This window comes from Xenopus tropicalis, chromosome 9 (assembly GCF_000004195.4).
Source record: "Xenopus tropicalis strain Nigerian chromosome 9, UCB_Xtro_10.0, whole genome shotgun sequence".
NCBI lineage: Eukaryota > Metazoa > Chordata > Amphibia > Anura > Pipidae > Xenopus > Xenopus tropicalis.
Window position 1 is genome coordinate 48774772 of NC_030685.2, and position 24559 is coordinate 48799330.

At 36.8% G+C, this 24559-nt stretch overlaps 1 protein-coding gene across 1 annotated transcript in view; it reads left to right on the top strand.

The window, feature by feature from the left end:
- pth2r (parathyroid hormone 2 receptor) overlaps positions 1 to 24559 on the top strand; it is a 106618-nt gene that overhangs the window by 44805 nt on the left and 37254 nt on the right. Inside the window, exons 7-8 of the mRNA XM_031893504.1 lie at positions 5060 to 5213; positions 19083 to 19143. Coding sequence (XP_031749364.1) covers positions 5060 to 5213; positions 19083 to 19143 — 215 coding nt within the window. The remainder of the gene's footprint in view (positions 1 to 5059; positions 5214 to 19082; positions 19144 to 24559) is intronic.

The following is a 24559-nucleotide window of genomic DNA, read 5'->3' on the forward strand; positions in this document are numbered from 1 at the left end:
TCCCTCCAGCCGCACATGCCCAGTTCTTAGGGTCAAGCATAGAGGGTAAGGTCAACCCACCACTTTGTGTGCTGCTTCCTTAGTGGTCCATCCACTCTGTAGAGACCTCCCTCCAGCCACACATGCCCAGTTTAGAGGGCCAAGCATAGAGGGTAAGGTCAACTAACCACTTTGCCATGCTGCTTTCTTAGCAGCCCATTTACTCTGTAGAGACCTCCCTCCAGTCGCAGGTGCCTAACTCAGATGGCACAGCATAGAGGGTAAAAAATGGTAAGGTCACCCGATCTCTCTGACATGCTGCTATTACTGTAGCCATTAAGGAAATGCTATGGTCACCCACCCTGAGTGATAGACCACCATACTGCAGCCACCCACCTTGGGGGTTAGACCACCACACTGCAGCCACCCACCTTGGGGTTAGACCACCACACTGCAGTCACCCACCTTGGGGTTAGACCACCACACTGCAGTCACCCACCTTGGGGTTAGACTACCACAACTAACGCCAGTAAATTACGAACTAAAAACCTATCTAGGGATGCAATAAACAGACAAGCATTCATGCACATCGCATGATAATTTTAACAAGTTATCAATTATGTATTAGCTTTACCGTATATGCAGGGTTCGTAATATGCAGGGTACACAAAAACATACAGATAATAGACCCATTCTTATGCATAAAATTGTCAATATTGTCAAACAGTACCTTGTGAAAAGAACTACATGCACATTAACTACTTTAAGCAATTCCAAGCAAGATACATAAGTACAACAAACTGGCAATATAGCACTGAGAAGGCCTGAAAAGTGTAATCAAAAGGGTTACTAGATGATGACCAAATGTTATACTGACACAAGTCAGTGACATTCACATGCTCAGTGTGCTCTGAGCAGCTGCTGAAAAGCTAAGCTTAGGGGTTATTGCATATTATAAAGCAGGCAGATTTGCTTATCACTTAGGCAGATATTACAGGGCTTATTATTTTGATGCTAATCTGAATCTGAATTAATTACTAATCAGCCTATGTTAATCAAACTATACCCCCAGAATTAATACTTAATCAACAGATTTATATCATATTAAGTGGCCTATTAAATAATCATACCAAACTAGAGTATGCATATTACTTAATATTACCATTTTACCTTGAGACACTATTTTTTTGATGGTCTGCCCTCAGAGATCACATAACCAGAAAGAATGCAGCACCAACTGTAACAGAAAGAAGTGTGGGAGTAAAACACAGAACTTGTGCCCTAATATGCATGTGTGCCCTTGGTTTGTCTGTGTGCTCTGCAAATTGTATGTTCCCAGGGGACAGCCCTTTCTATTTAGGAATACTACTACTACTAAATTAAGTATATTACTAGATAAATGGTTGAATTAGATGGTTTATTTAGATAAAGCAGGGTTTTACATATCAGCTTTTTTATGCTCATATTGTTCATATTTATTGTTTGGGAGTATAGATTTTGTAGATTGTAAAAGACCCCTTTCAGGAGGTTTTTCAGTGTATAAGCCATGTGCTAAATACATTCCCAAGGAAAATGTGGAATCCCTTTGGATAGAAATTTCAGCAGGGCTAAAGGTTACAAAGAAAATTATCATTGGTGTATGCTATAAACCACCCTGTATAAGTGAGGGGGATGAGGCCCAGCTACTATTGCAAATGGAGGAGGCTTAACGTCTGGGTCAAGTTGTTATTATGGGGGACATTAATTATCTGGACATTGACTGGAGTAATGGGGTGGCTAAGTCAGAAAAAGCTAGTAGGTTTGTCTAAATGACAACTTTTTATTTCATGTAGTTCAAGAACCTACTAGGAATGACTCTATTTTGGACCTTGTAATATCTAATAATACTGAACTCATCTCTAACATTTGTGTGGGTGAGCATTTGGGGAACAGCGATCATAACATGGACTCCTATGAGATAATGCTGCAGAGACAAGGGATTAACTAAAACACTCAATTTTAGACGTGCAGACTTTGCCAGTATTAGGGCATCTCTGCAATTTGTCAACTGGGAAAGGATTTTCATAGGGTTAGACACAGGAGGAAAATGGAACATCTTTAAAACATTGCTTAGCAAATATACAAATCGGTATATTCCCCTTGTAAGCAAGGAGAGGCAGAGAAAAGCAAAACCTTTATGGCTGAATAAAAGTGTAAGTGTCGAGGTTGGTAAGAAAAGACGTGCTTTTAAAGCATTCACGTTAGCTGGGACAGCAGAAACTTTCATCAAGGAAGCAAAAAAAGCATGCAAAAAGGCTATCAGGCAAGCTAAAATAGAGATGGAGAGGGGTATTGCAGCTAGGAGTAAAAAGAATCCAAAATTCTTTTTTAAACATGTGAATAGTAAAAAAATGAAGCTAGAAGTTACCAGTAACTTGATTTATGTTCACTGTGAATTAAGGTATTATATAAGGATGCCTTTAGTATACCATCTCTTGCAGATGTTAAGCAGTGATCCCACTCATAAACACTCATGTGTAATGTTTTAGGATTATAACACACAGTATTACTATGCTACTGCAGCAAAATTTTTGTGGGATTTAGCCTATTTAATGGACCTGAGTTTAAAAATGTAGGTTTTCTATATCTGTTTGCCATTGGGTCAGCATGTCCAGGTGCAAGTCCATCCAAGGAGTCATCAGCATTTTAGGCAGCTTCAGCCCCCACTGGGCATACTGACCAACTTAAGCTTTAGTATAAAGTCTGTTACAGAGGAACTGTTACAATTGTAGTCATTACTTGCTATATCTAGTATAAATAAATTTAAAGCAACTGGACTTGTTAGGTAATCATTGAAGACGTTTCACTACTCATCTGAGCAGCTTCTTCAGTTCAACTGACTGGTATGGGAAGTCCTCAGCATATGTACTCTTCCACTAATCCAATCACAATGGCACTTTGTAACAGAGGCGGGGTACTTCGACACCATCTGTCTACCATCTGTGCTACATACAATGCTGTTCTAACATCTGTACCCCGGCAGTTTCAGAACTCTTCACACATCCATTTATGTAACTAACAAGTAACACCTGTTTGAAGAGTTGCATGATACTTTGGTAATCCTTTCAAATTAACTCCACAGCATTCACACCTCTGTGAGTTTCAGATGTCACCTTTCTGAAGAGTTACATAGTGCCATTGTGATTGGATTAGTGGAAGAGTACATATGCTGAGGACTTCCCATACCAGTCAGTTGAACTGAAGAAGCTGCTCGGATGAGTAGTGAAACGTCTTCAATGATTACCTAACAAGTCCAGTTGCTTTAGATTTATTTATACTAGATATACCATGACCTGGATGAATGAAAATCTTCATAGACTCATTACTTGCTAGCTTTTTTTCAGCTGCTGGGGAGTTTAAAACTGCTCCTTTAAAATTCAACAAACAATGGCATATTCTGTTTACACTGTTGTGTCAATATGAATTAACTCTCAGTAAGCCTATTCATACAAGGATATATATATATATATGTAACAAGTCTACTTGATTTAAGAATAACACAGTTAGCCTAACATTACAATGTTGTACAATTTAATTAACATGACATTAAAATGTGCTTATGATAATCGTTGTGATTCCAGGAGGAAAGAGGAAGAAAGAACATTGTGAAGTAATGCCAAATGTATTTTGCCTGTAGTATCTTGAAGGTATCCATAAGCCTGGCAAAATTCTTGGTACAACCTTACCTTGAGCAGAAGTGATTCTAGCCTTTGAGCTACCCTAAGCTACCCTTAAGCAGGAGCACAGGTGTGCCCCTGACCTTGAGTAGTTTTGGACCTCAGTCCTTAGAAAAGGTAGCAGTAGTCTGGAACATATACAGAAGCATGCAACAAACATAGTTAAAGGGATCACATTCTTAAAATACGATTAATTAAAAGTTACTTTTGTGTTCATCTTGAGGCCACTTCTTTAGACTTAAAGGAGAATGCAAGTCAAAATGTAAAAAGCATACTGCCCAATAGTCCTCCTATTGTTTAATAAAAACGCCACACTTTTGGCTCACCTAATCAAATATTTACTCAGTCACACTTACTTCAAATTTTCTAGAACAGGCAGCCATCTCTAAAAAGGTATTCTCCCTTCCTTTCCCTCCTTGCTTCATACTGCACATATGTTTCATTCCCTCCCCCCCCCCTCCCCTCTGCCAGATCCGCTTCTGATTGGCTGGTGGGCATGTGTAGCTCAGAACAGGAGACAGGATCAAGTTACACACATGCTCAGAGAATAGGAAGCTGCCGCTGGCACCTACAGGAAGGGAAGAGAGATTTCAGTGATGTCACTGTAGTCTTCACACTGCTGTAGGCTGCCAGCACCATATCTCAGAGAAGCAAGCAGGGATCTGGGAATTTAGATATGTAGTAAGTACTTAAAAAGAATGCCTTTAGACTTACTTTTAATTTATATTAACCTTTCATTGTCCTTTAAGGTACATAGTTTTCACTAAATGCCAAAAGTTATTTTCCAAAATGCTAAACATTCTTTGAAGGTAGGTTTTGTATATGTACAGTAAGTGAATGCTCACTTTAGTGCCCTTCTAGTGCCTTTCTCTGCAAACTGGTATTTTTATTCTAACCTACTGCTTAGTATCTCATGCAGTGCAGTCTATTCTATCAAGAGATAATTGTCTTCTCATGCTCAACTATAAGAATCAGTAAACCAGGCATATAGGGAGCAAAACATGTGGTATAAAGCTTAAGAGATTGCAACTGTACCTTGTATTTATTTGTATTTATTGTTGTACTTTGTATTTATCCATTATCTTTAACCCCCCTGTCTGTATTAATGAATTCTACTGTACAGCGCTGCGTACATAAGTAGCGCTTTATAAATAAAGATATACATACATACATACATACATAATCATATTTACCAACAGGTGTTACTTTTCTGTCAATCAAGGTCTATACTATGTGCAATATAAATACCCACTAAACCTATATATAACAATCATTTCATGACTTTTTAAGCAAATTATTGCAGATACTTAACTATAACACTTGTTTAGTGTTTGATGTGTTTTCAATTGTCTCTATTTCTGCAGGTTGGATGTAAAATTGCAGTTGTAATGTTCATATACTTTTTGGCAACAAACTACTATTGGATCCTTGTGGAAGGACTCTACTTGCACAGTCTAATATTTGTGGCCTTTTTTTCCGACACCAAATACCTGTGGGGGTTCACGCTTATAGGCTGGGGTAAGGTGTTTTGCATCTCATTTACAGTACTAAGTTGTAAAATATTAATATATATTAATATATTAATATACTGTTTGGCCTTTAACATTGTGTATGTTGTTTTCATTTTATCACATAGTTTTGTGATTCTATGCATATTAAATGTCAAACAGTCCAGAAGACCCTTGGTATTTATGTTTATAATGTTTTATGTTTGCACCCACGGAAACATGGGAAGAAAATTCTGTGACGTGCAAGTTTTAAGGCAATTTTCATAAATGTAGTAAACATTCGAAAAGTGTTGCTATTTAGTAGTTTGGAGCTTCAAGAAGTGTGTGTGTTGTGCTTTCTAAAAAGGTATGCTTTTTACAGATCCACTTACTGTTTGAAGATCTTCTAATACATAAGAGGGCTGACGCAAAAATTAACGCACGATTCACTACAGTGTTACCGCACCCGTTAAGTCGTATATCGCATGCGTTAAATTTCACGCTACCGAATGCGTTAATTTTAATGCATCCGTTAATTTGCGCACAGAAATGAATACTAACACATGATTCACAAACATTTAGACGCGCTAAATATCGCATTAGTCTGTGCGAAAAATAACACCTACTTGAGGCAGGCGGTAATTATAGTAAAGTACAGTTAATGAGGTTTTGGCAACACAATATGGACTTTGCAGTGTTATTTATTCAGGTATGTGTTGGCCCTAGAGTGATGTAGCCTCCAGTTTGCAGGGAAATAGTCATTTTCAGTACAGTAATTTTCCGAAATTAATCGCATGTATGACTAACATGGCGTGCGTTTTTTTTGCATGCAGCAAATATTTGTATGCAGTGTGTTGATTGGCGCTCATTCCGTCATTCCGATGCAAGCAGCATCGCGCGTAAATTAACGCAAGTATGCTTTTAGTGAAGCATGCGTTAAGACGCGAAAAATTAGATGCGATAACATTTTTACCGCATGCTATAAATAACGCATGTTTTAACGCACTTTAGTGAATTGGCCCTAAGATCTCCTAACAGACAATGCAGCATCCTTAACAATTCAAATATATTATGTTTATTTTGGCATCTCTACATGGCACACTATTTAATGTCTAATATACAGGATTATCAAACATAGTAACACAATAAGTTAGGTCAAAAAAAGACATACATCCATTAAGTTCAACCATAATGCCCATATATAACCTGTCTAACTGCTAGTTGATCCAGAAGAAGGCAAAAAAAAAAAACCCATCTGAAGTCTCTCTAATTTGCCTCAGGGGGGGAAAAAAATTCCTTCCCGACTCCAAGATGGCAATCGGACCAGTCCCTGGATCAACTTGTACTAAGAGCTATCTCCCATAACCCTGTATTCCCTATCTTGCTAAAAAGCCATCCACCCCATTTTTAAAGCTGTATAATGTATCAGGCAGCACGACTGGTTCAGGGAGGGAATTCCACAAATTCTTAGCTCTCACAGTAAAAAATCCTTTCCACAAATTTAAATGGGACCTCCTTTCTTCTAAATGGAATGAGTGCCCTCGTGTAAGTTGGACGGACCTACTGGTAAATAAAGCATTAGAGTGGTTATTATATGATCCATAGTTATCATGTCAACTCCAGTGCCTCTTCTCCAGTGTAAACAGACCCAACTTGGCCAGTCATTCTTCATAACTGAGACTTTCCATACCCTTTACCAGCTTAGTTGCCCTTCTCTGGGCCCTCTCTAATTCAATAATGTCCCGGTTGAGCACTGGAGATCAAAACTGAACTGCATATTCTAGATGGGGCCTTACCAGCACTCTGTAAAGGGGAAGAATAACACCCTCCTCCTGTGAATCTATACCCCTTTTAATACAGTTCAAAACCTTGTTTGCCCTTGCAGCTGCTGCCTGGCATTGCTTGCTACAGCCAAGTTTATTATCCACAAGGACTCCAAGGTCCTTCTCCATAATGGATTTGCCTAGTGCAGTCCCATTAAGGGTATACGGGGCTTGCATATTTTTACATCCCAGGTGCATGACCTTAAATTTATCCACATTAAATCTCATCTGCCACTTAGCTGCCCAGATTGCCAGATGGTCAATATCCTGCTGCAGGGATGCCACATCCTGGATAGAATTGACTTTGCTGCAGAGTTTTGTGTCATCTGCAAACACTGATACATTACTTATAATACCCTCCCCTAAGTCATTTATAAACAAGTTAAACAAAAGTGGACCCAGTAAAGAACCCTAAGAGACCCTACTAATAACCTTACACCAAGTAGTAACATTACCCTCTTTACACGATCCTGTAGCAAGTTTCCTAACTACGTGCAAATGACTTCACTAAGACCAATAGACCTTAGATTAGAAAGCAGTTGTTTGTGGGGAACAGTATCAAATGCTTTGGCAAAATCTAAATAGAACACATCTACTGCATCCCCACTGTCCAGCTTCTTACTAATCTCATCATAAAAAGCAATCAAATTGGTCTGACAAGACCCATCTTTCATAAAGCCATGCTAATTACTGCTTATATCCAGTCCATAATTTTGCATGTGATCCCTTAACAAGTCTTTAAATAACTTGCCCATCACGCATGTCAAACTTACTGGCCTATAATTGCCAGGCCAAAATCTTATTCATTTTTAAATACTGTATATAGGAATGACATTAGCCTTCTTCCAATCCGTAGGTACCATACCAGATGAAAGCGAGTCTGAGAATATCAAAACAGAGGCCACTGTAACACTGACCCTAGCTCTCTCATTTAGAAGATCCCTGACATTCATAATTATTATATTTTTCTTCCTTGTACATAAGACGTGTGGGAGATACAATTCATTGAACTGCAAGCTACTGGGTATTTTCAGAAATTTCAATTGCAAAAACACTTTAGTAAAAACATGTATTTAACAGTTTCAAAATTATCAGTATGTGTACTTTCTGAAAAATATTAGATGTCATTTATGACTGCAAGCACACTTGTGTCTGTGCAACTTTCCCCACAGTCAGTTGCACGTTAAAGTCCATTTATTAAAAGTACTTGCTTTGAAATGCACTACTTGCTCTTGTGTATAGTTGCACACTCAGCTTTTGCCTTCCTTCTTCCTCCTGTTCCAAGTCAACCTCCAGACAAGGAAGTAGCTCCAGGGTTTCCTCAGCTTTTTGCATTAATAGGTATGGAGCAGTTGTGTCTAAAGTATTGGGTGCACCAAATACTAACTAAAATACCAAACACCCAAAATGATGCCAATGACTTTCAGCATTAATGTGATTTACAGTAAGTGTTTTACCAATGCAATTACTTGAGGGGGATATGGTTACTTAAGTAGTTGCTAGCTTTAAACACAACAGCTAGATTTTTCTTATCAGCATTGTTCTGGCCTAAACTACACATCTCACATCACCCTGCAACAGGGATTGCCATGGGTAAAACACTTAGGGGCCCATTTATCAATGTACGATTGGGTACGATTACAAAAAAATCATATTTTTTCCAAATTTTAGAACTTGTACTTTGTGACAATTTGTGCGACAAATCATAAAATTCTGCGCACATTAGAAATTATCGTATTTAATCCGAATTTTTTCTATCGTACTTGTAAATGTCTACAATTCGGACTTTGATAAATGGGCCCCTTAAACCACATTAATGCACTAAAATGTATTTGTAAACAATTTTGCAAGACAAATTAAAAGATTTTTTTTGGGCACTTTTTGGCAATCTTCTCCAAGGTATGCTGTGTTTGAGTTCAGTCTGGAGCCTTTGCAATAGAAATATGTTCTGGGAAATTTAGCAGTGTTTTGTTTCAGGGTATACTCTACCCAGTGATATAATTCAAAATCTTATGTAATTGATCAGGTTATTAAGATAATAAATTTATAAAATATAAATAAAAGAACATGTAACTATTAATATTAGAAAGACATATCATCTTCTTAAATGCATCTTAAGCATATTGTACTTCTATTATAGAAGTTTTCTGTCACTAGTTAATCTCAAAACAAAATAAATAAATGAAAAATACAATAAAAAACAAATAATTATTACCAACACTCTGAATCATTCTAGTATGTAGCTGGCTAAACACTGCAAATCTCTGACTGGTTGCTATTGGTTACTGTACAGGTGCAAATTTTCCCAATGTTGGTCAATTAGCCTGTGTAATTGTAAGTACAGTATCCTAAATAGCGTGAGCTATTAACCAAGTATTGTATTTGATAGATTTTGTTACATTTACACAGAAAGGCATTGTCACAAACAAATTAAGCCACCATAGTATGCTTTCTTATTGCTTTTAAATTGCTACACTTTCTCACCTTACTCAGCATTCAGATCAATCATTTAATCAATCTTCCTTTCAATTTACAATAACAGGCTTGTTACTGTTTATGAAGCTACAGTCTCAGTCTTACAAAAGTTTAATAAAGGAAGAAAGACTGTGGCTGATCAAATCTGAAATGGCAGATGCATGAAAAATTTTAGGTTCCTAAACCTTTTTGTGTTTTTTCATGGAAGTTTGGAAGGTAATTTATGTAAACCTATGGAAAAATAAGAAATATTTTTGGCAGTGAGTCTTGAACCCTTGAGCCTAAATGAACGGCGAAAACCACTGATAAATTATACAGGAAATACAGAGAAACACAGAAAAAAAGTGGTGGAGGGTGATTGCTAATCACTTTTGTCTTGGCGATTTTTTTGTCTCTGCAACATTTTTGTCTTGTCAACTTTTTCATTGCAGCGAGTTTCTGCCACTGTTTAGCGAAAAAAATCTTTAAATGCCACATTTATTTTGCCTTCTAGTGCTGGAAGCTTGAGTTCAATTCCAGCTTGATTACTATCTACAACAAGTTTGAATATTTTCCATGTTTGTTTTCTTTGGGTACTTCAGTTACCAACCATACTCTAAAAACTCTAATGAAAATCCACCCACTGTATGACTGTAATAGGGACCTAACTGGAAGCTCCACTGGGACAGGGTGAGAACCTTGCCTCAGGTGGCAGTAAGCGGCCAGAGCCGAATTTCCCTTTTTAAAACAGGTATTGGGCTCTGTTAGTGCAGAGAGAGTAAAAGCATTCTCTGCACTAGCGATGTGGTCCCCGTACTTTGACTCAGAAGACCAGCTTTGACTCTTTGAATGCATAAGCACAGAGCAGGTGAGGGGAGACAGCATTGGGGCTGCTGCTGTCTGAGCAATGTGGCCCTTCCTAGACCTGACACTTAAGAGTAAGCTTTCTGTAATTTGCATCACCATACTTTAAATCTGCTAAAATCATTTAAATATTAAATAAACCCATTATGCTTATTTTGCAACCAACATGGATTTATGCAGCTTAGTTAGGATCAAGTACATGGTACTGTTTTATAAGAACAGAGAAAAAAATAGTTCCTAAAACCTACGATTATTTGCTTAAAAAGCACTCTACGAGAGTATGCAAGTATTTGTAAGAAAAAGGAGTGTGTATGGATGCAAGTACCTTTTATGAATGTCATTATTGTGTGTTCAGTTTTGCATCCTTTTTAGTGCTTTCTACTTTTCCATATGAGGAGGCTTACTAAGCCTCATTTACAGATTCTAGCACTCTTCTAGTTTTGAGCTGGATGCAAAATGGACAATACATGGACACCATTCAGATAGACACTTGCTCCCAAGGGCTCCTATATTTATATATACAGTATAGAGGCACCTGAAGGCACATGTTGCTCATGGGAAATAGTCACTTATTATATTTGAACTTTTAAAAAAGCACCATGGTTAAAACCATATCTACTTACTGGTACTACAGTGATTATTTTTTCACCTGTTTTGAAGAACCTTGCTTTTAAAATTTAAAATCGTTAAGACCCTGGAAAACATGCATATTGTAAGCACTTATTGACCCATTATAGCAAGCATGCACAAAATCCTTAAATTGCAGTGCACATCTAAAAAAAGTAATTTGTTTCCAGTTTGTTGCAGAACAATAAACAAACTGTCAAAGCAGTGATTAAGAAAAATGTTCATGGATAGTATTATATAAAGAAATAGTAATACATAAAACTGTGATTTTATTGTTTTCTTGTAAGTCTTTTACCTTTATACTGTTATCTTTATTTTATTGCACCATTATATGATTACCAACTGTGTTGCTTACTAACAGGCTACTGATTAACTACAGAGGAAAGGTAGCTTATTTATATAATCTGTTATTTTTAAGAATGAGTGTTTGGAATACTTTGTATCATTTTTTGTTGTTCAGGCTTGTTCAACAAAATATTTTTCATCTCCATATGGTAAATAATAATGTTTGGTAGGGCTATAGGGGTTGGAGCAGGTTTAATAGAAGCTTACATTTTGATGTAGGTGATGTTTGATCAGTTGCACCTAAATCAATACTATAAATACAGGACTTCTTGGAGCTTGCTACTAAGAAAGGCTTTGGACCTTGGAGTCCTTGTAGATAATAAACTTGGCTGTAGCAAGCAATACCAGGCAGCAGCTGCAAGGACAAACAGGGTTTTGAGCTGTATTAAAAGAGGCAGAGATTCAAGGGAGGATAGTGTTATTCTTTTCCTTTACCCAGTGCTGGTAAGGCCCCATCTAGAATATACAGTTCAGTTTTGGTCTCCAGTGCTCAAACGGGACATTATTGAATTAGAGAGGGTCCAAAGAAGGGCAACTAAGCTGGTAAAGGGTATGGAAAGTCTCAGTTATGAAGAAAGACTGGCCAAGTTGAGTTTGTGTAAACTGGAGAAGAGGCACTTAAGAGTTGACATGATAACTATGTATAAATATATAAGGGGATCATATAATAACCTCTTTAATGCTTTATTTACCAGGAGGTCTTTCCAAAGGACACGAGGGCACTCACTCCATTTAGAAGAAGGGAGGTTCCGTATAAATATTCAGAAAGGATTTTTTACTGTGAGAGCTGTGAAGTTGTAGAATTCCCTGAATCAGTCGTACTGTCTGATACATTATATAGCTTTAAGAAGAGGTTGGATGGCTTGTTAGCAAGTGAGGGAATACAGGGTTATGGGAGATAGCTCTTAGTACAAGTTGATCCAGGGACTGGTCCGATTGCCATCTTGAAATCAGGAAGGAATTTTTTCCCCTCTGCGGCAAATTAGAGAGGCTTCAGATGGGGTTTTTTGCCTTCCTCTGGATCAACTAGCAGTTAGGCAGGTTATATATATATAGGCATTATGGTTGAACGTGATGGACGTACGTCTTTTTTCAACCTAACTTACTATGTTACATTGACTATACTTTTGTGGACTGATGGTCTAACTTAGGGGCAGATTTATCAAAACACGAGTTTGTGTTTTTTCCCCACACTATGTTGCATCTAAAACCACTTTCATTAAAGGTACTTGTGCCCAAATGCACTCTGCACTTCTGTATAACACTGTATGAGCTCTGGAGCCACCATTACCTCCTGACCAGGCAGTAACCCTGATTAAATAGATGCATCACACTTGTGATGTGGAATTGAGGGCAGGCAGACTGTGACAATATTTGAATTTACAGCAAGTGCATGCACAGTTGCCTGCATTTTGACAACTCAGAGGCAGTGCACAAAAGTCTGATGGAGAGTAATTGCATACAATCAATGTTTGCATAGTGCAGGCAATGAAGCATGAATTCTGGGAACAGCCGATGAATTGTTGAAAATAAAACATGAAAACTGTTTCTAAAAGTGCACTTTGCTCACAGCATCAGGGTAAGTGAATGCACACTATAGTTTCCAGGGGTTAGCATACTTTTTAACCCACCAAAGTAAGGAAAGCCCTGGAGCTATAAGCGCAGGGGCTGCATGACAAGGGATCCGAATCACCAGCAGCCAAATTACACTGGTTTATGTTTAGAGATTGGCAGGAGCAGGTGCAACTGTGATTAGGTGAGAAGGAAAGAGTTAAGGCAGGAGAAAGCTGGCCTGGGGGGTGGAAAAAGAGAGGGATGTCAAAAAAAGAAGCACTCACTTCCTTATCTTCTGAGAAGGCCCAAAAAGTATCCTCTGTATTATATAGAAATTCAGACCCTGTATAGATGATTTTGTTCATGCAGAGTAGAGATGTAGCAAACCTCACAAAAAAAGTTTGCGAACCCGTTCGCGAACTTCTGCCAAAAAGTGCGAACTTTTGCGAACTTTGCGAACCCCATAGACTTCAATGAGAAGGCGAACTTTAAAACCTAGAAAAGCCATTTCTGGCCAGAAAACTGATTTTAAAGTTGTTTAAAGGGTGCCACGACCTGGACAGTGGCATGCAGGAGGGGGATCAAGGGCAAAAATTTCTCTGAAAAATACGTTGTTGACACAGCGTTGCATTTTGTGCTGTAAAGGGCAGAAATCACTCTACATTTCTAAACTTGTGTAATAAACTGCTTTTACAAGGACTATTGGGTTACAGCAGATGAGATCAGCAGGACAGCTGTCCCCAGCAGCTACATACAGAGCAGTAGAAAGTAGATTACTAGTCAGCAAAGCTACCTAAACTGCCCCTCAAACCCCTGCACAGCTCTCTCCCTATGCTAACTCAACAAGCACAAACAGGCAGAATGTTGGGCTTCGGTTTATATATGGAAGGGAGTGGTCCGGGGGTGGTCTAGGAGGAAGAGCTGCCTGATTGGCTGCCATGTATCTGCAGGCTCTGGGGTGAGAGGTCAAAATTTGGCTCCAGCTAAGGTGAACCCAAAATTGCGAACATTGATAAAAGTTCGAGAACTTGCAAACACCCGATTTTCGTGCGAATTAGTTCGCCGGCGAACAGTTCGCTACATCTCTAATGCAGAGCTTCTAGGCTAGCTATATATGTATTGGGACAACATTCTAGCTGCCCTTTAATATCCTATAGAGGCTGCAGACTCCTTTTCATTTGTTCATTGTGCCTAGGGCAGAAGTAGTTTTACTGTGTTTATATATAGGTATATGGAGGAATTACAGTACAGGTGCCCCCGTGAGTGTATCATGGAAAGCCTGCACACAGTAGCTCCAACTTTAACAGTTTACTTGGCTCATATTCTAATTGGGGCAAATGTAGCTTTTCCTTGATTTATCCAGATGTTCAGGGGGCTGTGTTGCCACTGTGGATGCAACCTACATACAGTGAAATCCTCTGTTAGTATGCCTGGTAGGTTTTGATGTACCAATAGGAAATTATGCAATACAGAGCCTGCTTATTATAGCTTGGAACAGATGTAATGTAGTTTACTGTATTTGTGTATGTATATATGTGTGTGTGTAAAAATATATCACACAGCAACAGCACCCAGTAGGTCCCACAGAGCATAATATATATATGACCGGGGTAAATAGAGTTTTGCCATATTTGCAAAATATCATATACCTGTATCATAATAATATAATCATATCATATAGGGCTGGTTAACTATGCTTTACTTCCTTTGTGTTCCTGGGGCAGAGACAGTTCTACTGTATGTATATATACTTGGGTTGCAATCAGCAGCACCAGTAAAAATATCATTAAGCCACTGCAAAATGTTGCTTTCAGTTTCACAGCACTCAGTTTGTAAATGACTTGGGGTAAAATGCAATTTCACCATATTTGTGCATATATAATGAATTTTGGCAGCCCCAGAGATTATATAATACAAGACCTGCTCACTACAGCTTTCCTTTGTGAGCCGGGGGTAGAGGTAGGTTTACTATGTTTCTATTCTGTACATTTAGGTTATTATTTAGCACCCCCTGGACTACGTATATCATATAGTGACTGTGCAAAGTTAGCCTTCACTTCCATAGAGCTTCGTTTTTGGTTGTATTGGCAAAAAAACCGTTTATAATATTTGGTAATCATCTAGCAGCCCCCTTTTGATTACACCTTTCGTAGCTTATCAGTGCTATATTGTCAGTCTGTTGTACTGCTAATTTAATTATTTAGCTTGTAATTGCTTAACACAGTTAAGGTGTCTGCATTTTTTTCGCTAAGTACTGTTTGGCAATATTGGCAATTTTATGCATAAGAATGGGTTTATTATCTGTGCGTTTTTGTGGACCCTGCATATTATGGACAAACCTAAAATGGTTGATTTGAATGGCCACATGTTATATGTCAAAATATTAAAGATTTTTTATTTTTCTGCAGTGTTTGCTATAAGACATCTTAGGGTTGATACACTAAAGGTCGATAAGCGTTATCGCATGCTTTTTTGCGTTAAAATTGACGTGGAAAAAAATGCGCAATTTGCTAAAGTATTATCGTATGCATTAAGTCGCATATCGCGTGCGTTAAATAGCGTGCAACCGAATGTGTTAATTTTACCACATTGCGTTAATTCTTGCGCAGAAATATTACTAACGCATGATTCACAAACACTTAGACGTGCTAAATATCACATTAGTCTGTACGAAAATGAACAACTACTTGGGGCAGGCGGTAATTATAGAAAAGTACAGTTCATGATCTTTTGGCAAGACAATATGGATTTTGCAGTGTGATTTATTCAAGTATGTGTTGGCCCTAGCGTGATGCAGCCTCCAGTTTGCAGGGAAATGGTCATTTTTAGAACAGTAGTTTTCCGAAAGTAATGGCGTGTATGGCTAATATGGTGTGCGATTTTTTGCACGCAGCGACAGTTTGTGCGTGCTGCTTTAATTAGCGCGCGTTGTGTCAAATACTGCACGAAAATAGTGTTCGCGACTTAACGCAAACAGCATTGCGTCTAAATTAACGCAAGTATCCTTTTAGTGAACCGTGCGTTAAGACGTGAAAAATAAGACACGATAAAAATTTTAACGCATGCTATAAATAGCGCTCGTTTTATCGCACTTTAGTGAATCAACCCTCTTGTATCTGTTTATTAGCATCCCTATGTGGACTGGGTTCTTTAATGGTGTCTTAGGTCTTTGTCACATGTGGTTTGTACTGCTTCAATGCTCTGAAGGCTAAATTCTTTCCCTTATGTTCCTAATACAAAAAGGTTCCAAATAGTATGTGGGTGGTTTACTTCGGAGCATTAATGGATGGTCCCCCCACAAAAACATTACTTGACAACTAATTCCACACTTGGATGCATTGCTCCAATTTCACTACTTTACTGCCAGAACTTTATTTATAGCCTATAAGATCCAGGCTCAACCATGCAAGATACTGTATGCAGGCTCCCACTAAAAAACATGCAGCTATATGGAGAGCATTTACTAATGCTTGATTTTTTCGGTTTGTTTTTCAAACTCAAATTTGTCACAGAAAAAAACACAAATTTGTCATGATTTATTATGCAAAACAACAATTTCCAAATTAAAAAATAAGTCAAGATCATATAGAAGTCAATAACTGATGTCCTTTTTCAACTTTAAGATTTTGATCTTAAACATTACAAAACAAAATTTCATGCGACACGTCAGAAATGTTGCAGTTTTCACAGTTTTTCTACCACGTTTTCACTTTCATGAAGTTCAACAAATCAATTTTTAAATGTATGAATATCATTGATGTTTTTCTAAGTTATAAAACCTTTCTTGGGTAGTTTGTACATCAATATAAAATATAAATAAATATTGCCTTTTTACATCTATTATGTTGAGCCATTATTATGATGATGAGCCATCTATTATGGTGGTCTGTGTGCTCCCTCAAATATCACCTGACCAGAAGCAATGGCTCTAACTGTAATATGAAGAGTTGTAGAGTAAAAGACAGCAATTTGTCCATTCATAGGATCATGTGACCTAACATGTATGTGTGCCCTTGGTTTGTTTGTGTGTACTATGAGCATATGATCCTAGGGGGCGGTATTTAGTACTTAAAATGGCAATTTTCATTTAGGGTATCAATTGCATATACTACTAAAAAGTATATTTTTATAAAAAATTATTTATTTAGCTGAAAAGTATTACATGAGCTTTTTAAAGTAATATCTTTTATGAAGAACTACATTGTTCAAGGGTAAAGTTTTCATGTAAGTGCAAATACTGATGTTTTAAAATGGTTGCTTTTGTCCACTGTGTTGATCTAAAGAATGATCTTAATTAGTGTTTTTGCACATGCAGTTCTCTTCCTTACCTACATTTGCATATGCAAATTAGGGTTTGGTTTTGGTTCAGAATTTTGCTTAATCCTTCATGAAAGATTCAGCATTCAGTTGAACACCAAAATAGTGGATTCGGTGCTTCCCTAATAATAAATAGCATGACTTGTATGAAGTGCAGAAAACAAATCTAGTACTATTTACAGCTTAATGTTCTGTCCTGGGAAATAATCATGTAAAGTATCAATTACTGCCAAGAGCAAACATGTTTTCTGTTGTTTCTTACATTAAAAAGCAACTGGTTTAAAAAACTATTAGGGGCTGTGAATTTCAATCTCATTGAAAATAAAAGGAACAATGTAATTTCAGCAGAAAACACAATCTTATATATTAAATCTCAATATTCAAGATTTTTTTTAAATATTGCTCAAGGGGATTTCTTTTTAAATTAAAATTATATTAAATCAGCCTACTATGTAAGATCAATCTTTTCAAACTTTTTTAATAGTTAGCAAAAGAAATCCATGGCAGAACTATTAAAAAAAGGTTTTGAGGAACATCATCTCTTGCTTAGCTGTGGGAGTTTACACACACATATTCATCAAAGAATCCTTTTTGTTCAGAACATTTTTGAGCTCCTCAATAATTACAATTACAAGTTTGCATCTTATTAGTCTGACCAACTGCAGCACAGAATAGTTAGGACAGTTGTTATCTAACCTTTTTTCTAAGGTGACACAAATGAAGTGGTTAAATTACTTTTGCTACAGAAACAATGGTTTTCATTACAGAAATAATGTTTTTTGGGTTTGTTACATGGTTTGTTTTTACTGTGTTTGGGGGATCATGTCTACCTATCATAAACAGTATACAGTCCCATAAGTAAAGAATCCCTGGGTTAGGGTATGATTAAATACAATTTCTGCACTTCTATAAAAAGTAAACATATTTATGATGTTATAGTTCCTATTTTAAACATTTTGTGCTTGGTGTATTTTAGGTCTGTTTAGAATGTTACTTTTTCTCCACCTAGATGTTTATGTTCTCATCTGTTTTTTTGGTTTTACAAGATGCAAGTGTAATGTTAAATAGGCAGTGTAAGTTTATATTCTTTGATAGCATCTCTACCTGAAATATCTTTATGTGTAGTGATATCTATCTAAATATAGATAAATACATTGATATATACAGTATATATCCAGAAGGTGCATTCCAAAAGTTAGTCATTTGGAATTTCAGTAAATATCACCCAGGCATTCCATGGCTTAGTTATACCTGCGTGCCATGATTGCAGCATACCCTTTTTAAGGGACACTGTAAATTCACATGATCCTACAGAAGTGTGCATCCTTTGTGGAAATAGTATGCAGTCATAGATTTATGGTATCTCTTTATGGAGGCATTGTCCATACTATGAAGAGTGCAATTTAAGGCTTAACTTGCCAGTTTAATCATGTCACATCCCTGGAAAGTTTGGTCATGCCCATTCTGACTGATGGATTATAGTACTAGAGGCATATTTGTGTACCTTGTATTTTTATACAAGGTACACAAATATCCCTCTTGTACTATAATCCATCAGTCAGAATGGGCATGACCAAACTTTCCAGGGATGTGACATGATTAAACTGGCAAGTTAAGCCTTAAATTGCACTCTGAGAGACACACATTTGACATGATGTCCCTTAATTGTGAAGGATTTATAATTGATGAACTTTTTTTTGATGGTTTTTTTGTAAGTACAGGCAGCCAAATATAAACCTTAATAATTGGATTTAGTATACTAACTGTTGGTAGACCTTCCCTGGGAAAACATATTTAATATATAAACTTACTGTATATGCATAGACCATAGACTGTTGAAATAATTCAATACAAATGTGTATTATCCCACTAAAAAATAATGCTTCTAAATTAATTTTGTATCTTGGCAACTATAGGATTCCCAGCTGTATTCGTAGTTATATGGGCAGTGGCACGGGCAACTTTAGCAGATGCACGGTAAGACTAAATATATTACAAAGTGGTGCTGCTTGACATGTATTTAGAACATGGTTTTATACAACATAAAAACAATAACTTTCCATTTTCCAACAATAACTTTCCATATAGCATGTTCTAACTAGGGCATATAGCATGTTCTTTTTATGGACACCTTTTATTTTTCTTAGCCTCATAAAATATATACTAAAAAGTGTTAACAGAATGAAAATAAAAATCAATGAAAAAATGCACTTTACAATGTAATGTGTAATCCATTTATTACATACATTGTGCACAAAAATAAAAATGTTCTATTTTTTCTATTAGCAGTTGAGTCACAATGTATGAGTAAAGCATATCTTAATTCTGCACAAAGAGAAATGTTTTAATCAGTGGAAAATAGTTTGCATTTTGGATTATTTTCCACTTAGTGTAATTTATTACATGGTGCCCATTCACTTATACCACCTCATTTTCCTTGGTAAAAATGTTGTAATGTAAAAGTTGGAAAAGCTCATGATCACTTTCTATTTAACCAAATAACACCTTGGGGCTGATTCACTAAAAGCCAAAAAAACAAGTGTTATTTTTAGCATGCGTTAAAAATATTATCACTTGTCTTAATTAAGAAGCGATTTTATTGTCATTATTTATGTTGCAACGATATATTTTTAAGCGATATTTTAAACCATGCAATATATTTATGCGTCAATTTGTAGCACGTGATATTAGCGCACGCTATTACGCACGTAGCTGTGACTTTCTGAAAACTGCCATTCTGAAAATTACCATTTACTTGAAAACTCGATCATGCATCACTCTAGGTCAAACACATACTTGATTATTCTTCTTCCCAATCAAACAAAAATCCGACTTCAAACTCCATCTTGTCTTCCGCAATGTTTTTTTAGTAACACCCACTCCTAGTAGGTGTTAATATTAGCACAAATCATCACAATATTTCATGCTTTTAATGCTTAAAATATGTCTGTGGATTATGCATTAGTATTATTTCTATTGCGATGGATATAATGCTTTGTGATAATTGTGATTTTTGGGCATGCAATATGAGTAGTAACGCATGTGAAATTACTTTGATGAATCATTACTTAATTAACATATAAACCTATGCGTTAAGTGTTAATGACTGTAGGGACCCATAGGGTTAATCTGCCCCTATGGCTTTAAACCCTACTACTTCCTTATTTCCACTGTTACTGGGCAAAGATCCATGTATCTAGTTTACAATTTACATAATGTGCCTATTGGTTTATTTGGTTGATCACACCCCTTGCACTCCAATATAGTGTTTAGCAAGGAGGTGTGGCGACCTCTGTGTCTCAGGAACAAGTCACTGAGCCTGGGAGCAGAACAAGGCCCCAGTAAAGCATTATTGCCCTAGAGTACACATCCTATACTCTAGAGAAGTCGGGGTCAGGGACCTTGTGAACGAGGACCAGCTAGATAGTTACTGAGGACTGAGGTATCTATCGTGACTGCTTCCAAAGGGGTTCCAAGCTGACCAGGTGCATTTACCCTGCCCAGACTCCCAAAAGAGGTGGGATAACCGGTGTGCATCCTCTCTTGTTGTCCTCACAGTACTATCATATACTATCTGCATTGTGAGTATATCTGACTTAACCCTACATCATTCACTTGTCTCTAACATTAAACTTGTACTATAGTTCAACTGCAGGAACCTTCTGGCATCCATCTTTGCTAAATTGCACTGCACAAAGCTACAGTGAGTTGTAGTTTCACCACACCCTTGCTCCACATGGTCTCTTCGATATAGAAAAGGCCCATCCTGTCTAAGAGAGTCGCGTGTACCCCATGCTCTAAACCAGGGGTGGGCAAACTTTTTGGCTCACGGGCCACATTTTCTTACCCCCGGGCCAGACCGGGCCAGGGCGGGCATGGCCAGGCCAGCGTTACGCCCCCTTAGTCTGTTTAATTCCGGCCCGCCAATGACACCAAGTCTCGTGTGATGAGACTTGGCGTTGTCGGCGGGCCGGGTTAAAAAGGCCAAGGGGCCAGACGTGGCCCGCGGGCCGTAGTTTGCCCACCCCTGCTCTAAACCACACTAGTCTGGGTTTTCACTATTTTATAGCCAAATAGGGGTTACGTGACCTTTAGTGAATTGGCCCCCTTGTGCCTTACAGAAGCAAATTTTATGACACAGAGCACATTTCCTTGTTTTTGAAGAAAAGATTTTTAGTGAGCCTATAACTGCTTATTCATAATAATTAGAAATGACCATCAGTGGCATCTTCTGTCAAGATATGTAAGAGTGACATCAGGTTACCCTGCCTGCAAGACAGGCATGATGGTCTAATTGTAATGGTTGAGCTTGCCACAACACTTTGAGCATTCAGAAAATACTGAGGGTTTACATTGTGACAACAGCTGTGGATGTGTAGGGTCTCAGTGGGACTAACTACACATCATTAAAAATTAATCTGATTTTGCAAGGTAATGACTACATAAAGTACACTGGAGCTGACTAGGTAACATTTACTCTAATTAATTATAGGCTATGTGCATACAAATTAACTTTTTTGTGTGTGAAATGCAATGGATGGATCCAAGCCAGTTATGAGTTTATACTTTTTTTTGTTCCATAATTTGTTAAATGCACAGATATCATAAATTGTGTGTGTTCCAAAAAAAGTGCCTCTTAGACAGAACGTATACTCCCTATAGAAATTCATCAGATTCTACAAAGCAGTTGCTTTGAATTCACTTACAAAAGAAATGCATGCCCTCTATTTTGTATTAGATTGTGAGAGATTATATTTATCTTTCTGTTATTGTATAAATGTAAAGTGTTCGTAATGAAATTGCTTGATTATGTTTTTATAGAAAATGTGTGTTTTTGCATTACATTTGTAAATACAAAATTGTATATATATATATATATATATATATATATATATATATATATATTGAAAAAAACCAGAACAACATTTACCAAATATAAATGAATAAAATAATTCTTACTGACTTATGTATGTTAAGCCCCTCGAGACCTTAACTGAAATGTTGTATAAAAAATACCTGGAAGATATATTCTTTAGAGACAGGAATCATGTGTTACTTATAAATGTAGAAAACACAAAGAACCAGTTGTCACAGCATTCATCTTAATGAAAAAGGTGTAATAATGATATATTTAAATGGAGTGACTGGGTTAAATATGTTGGGCCATCTGTCTGCTTGAATCTTTTTGTCGGTATGACAAGATTTGTGAGCTATTAATTCACATAAACATAGTAGCATGATTAGATTTAGAAGAAAGACAGACGTTATACATGATGCACCTGAACCAGTATTTGTGGAGTCCATGGGTCCCATAGAAATTCAGTGGTTACATTAAGCCTGGCTGGAGAAATGGCTGCAACTGACAGTCTGGATAACCTGAAGCTTGCTGCCTCAAACAAAAATTTTGGGAACCCACAAAGCAAAACTTTTTCTGTTTATGAACACAATGAAAACCTCTATACCCACACTGCTACAAAAGAATGTGAAAACAGTGTACAAATGTACGATTACAGGAGCCCTCAGTCCCAAGCTTGCAGATGTCACCACTTCCGTGGTGCCTGACAAGGAACAAAGGAAATTCCTTTCACATGTTATCATATGTTACATCCACAATAAATTTCTGTTAATGATGCCATAGATGGAGAGTTGTGCTCACTTATCTATATGTCTTTGATAGAGTTAATCTCTAGAACAAGTACTTGAATCAGGACAGGAAACATTAATGACCAAGATGAACAAAGAGTCAGTATTTTGGCTGTTTCCCATTAATCCACTTTCACTTACTTGGTTGCACACTTTTAAGTTCATTTCTAGAGCGGGTGGTGAAAAAAAGGTTTTTGCGCCGTTTACGATCACTTGGATCTGAAAATTTTGGGACATTCGGATCACAACCACAATATTTTCGCCATCTATGGCTCGTGAGACAAGTCATATTCTCAAACTCAAATTTTTTCAAGCTTACAAACTCGTCAAATTCAAGATATTTAAGTTTTTTATGCAAACAAGTTTTCCATATTAATAAATATTGCTTTCAATATGCAAATTTATTTAATTTAAGAAAAAAAACTCAAATTCACAAATTTGAAAATTGATAAATAAGCCTCAAGAAATAATTGGATCCTCCGAAAAAAGAAGTCACTTTTTGTAAATGAGATTTTCTGTATTATGCCCTTGGGGTGGGTTTCTTCTTTGGCAATATCAGGTATAAAGCTGAATCTGAATGTATGAGATTTTTTTATTGGCTTACAATAATTTGGTAAAACATAGTAGCAGAGATCAATAAAGGTAGAATTCTTGCTGATAAAGTAGGGGTTATAGGAGATAAATAACGTGAGCGTGTTATCAAGACTATCATTGCTTTTGCTCAGGCACCCTGTGCTAACATGTCTTGGGCTAAACTTGTGTGACAGAGGGTGGCATGCCCAGACTATTTTAGCCCTTTGGTGAAAAAGAAGGTGCAGTTGGTAAAGTAGTCTCAGACCTCAGAGCCTTGATCCATTTAATGTTAGTTATGTAGAAAATGGGAAGAGTTTAAGCTGTCTGCAGAAAGGAAGTATGGGTATTAATGGCATGGATATGGTGTCTTTTTTTAGGATTGGATGACAATATTTAGAATGCAAATATAGTGATGCTTCTTAAATACAAGCTGTTGACTATACATATGAGTGAATTTTCTATAAAAGATTGAATTCCTTTCTTTATATATCTAATGGTTTTGGAAACCTCTTGGAATTAATTGGAAGCAGCCAATCAATACTAATACGATAGTTTCAAAAGCTATGGAAGATTATGGCAAAACCATTTGATTTTAGTGTAAAAAATTGGTGAAAGTGAAAAAAGTTTAGATTCTTTTAATTTATTAAAAATTTGACCATTTGTTCATCTTTCACTGAGCTTATGTAAATGATAATATTAATGAGCTTAATATTAATGATGGTTATTTGCTTTATATCTATTGTTACAATGCAATATGTTTCCAGTTATTCCAAGACATCTGTTTTTGTCTTTGTTTATTCTCTATTAAAGTAGCATCTGTTTAATAAAAAATAGTAGGTATAAGATAAGAATAACATATATAAATAAGACCAAGGGCAGCTTGTTTAGTAATGGATATCGATGGCAATGTTATATAAAAATTGCGTTTTCCTGCTATAATAAACATTTTTATTTGCGAAATCCTGACTGGAACTATTATTTTTCATTGTATTTTTTTTTAGTAATTCCTAATTCATACTATCAGTAGCATCTCGGATTTTTCTACATTTTTCCAATTTTTACCTGCCTGGGGTATAAATGATGAAAGACATTGACTAGGAGGGTGCCGCTCTGCTAATGCTATATTACAATAATTTTTTTTTTTTTTGGCAATATTATTTTTTCCTGTAATAGGTTG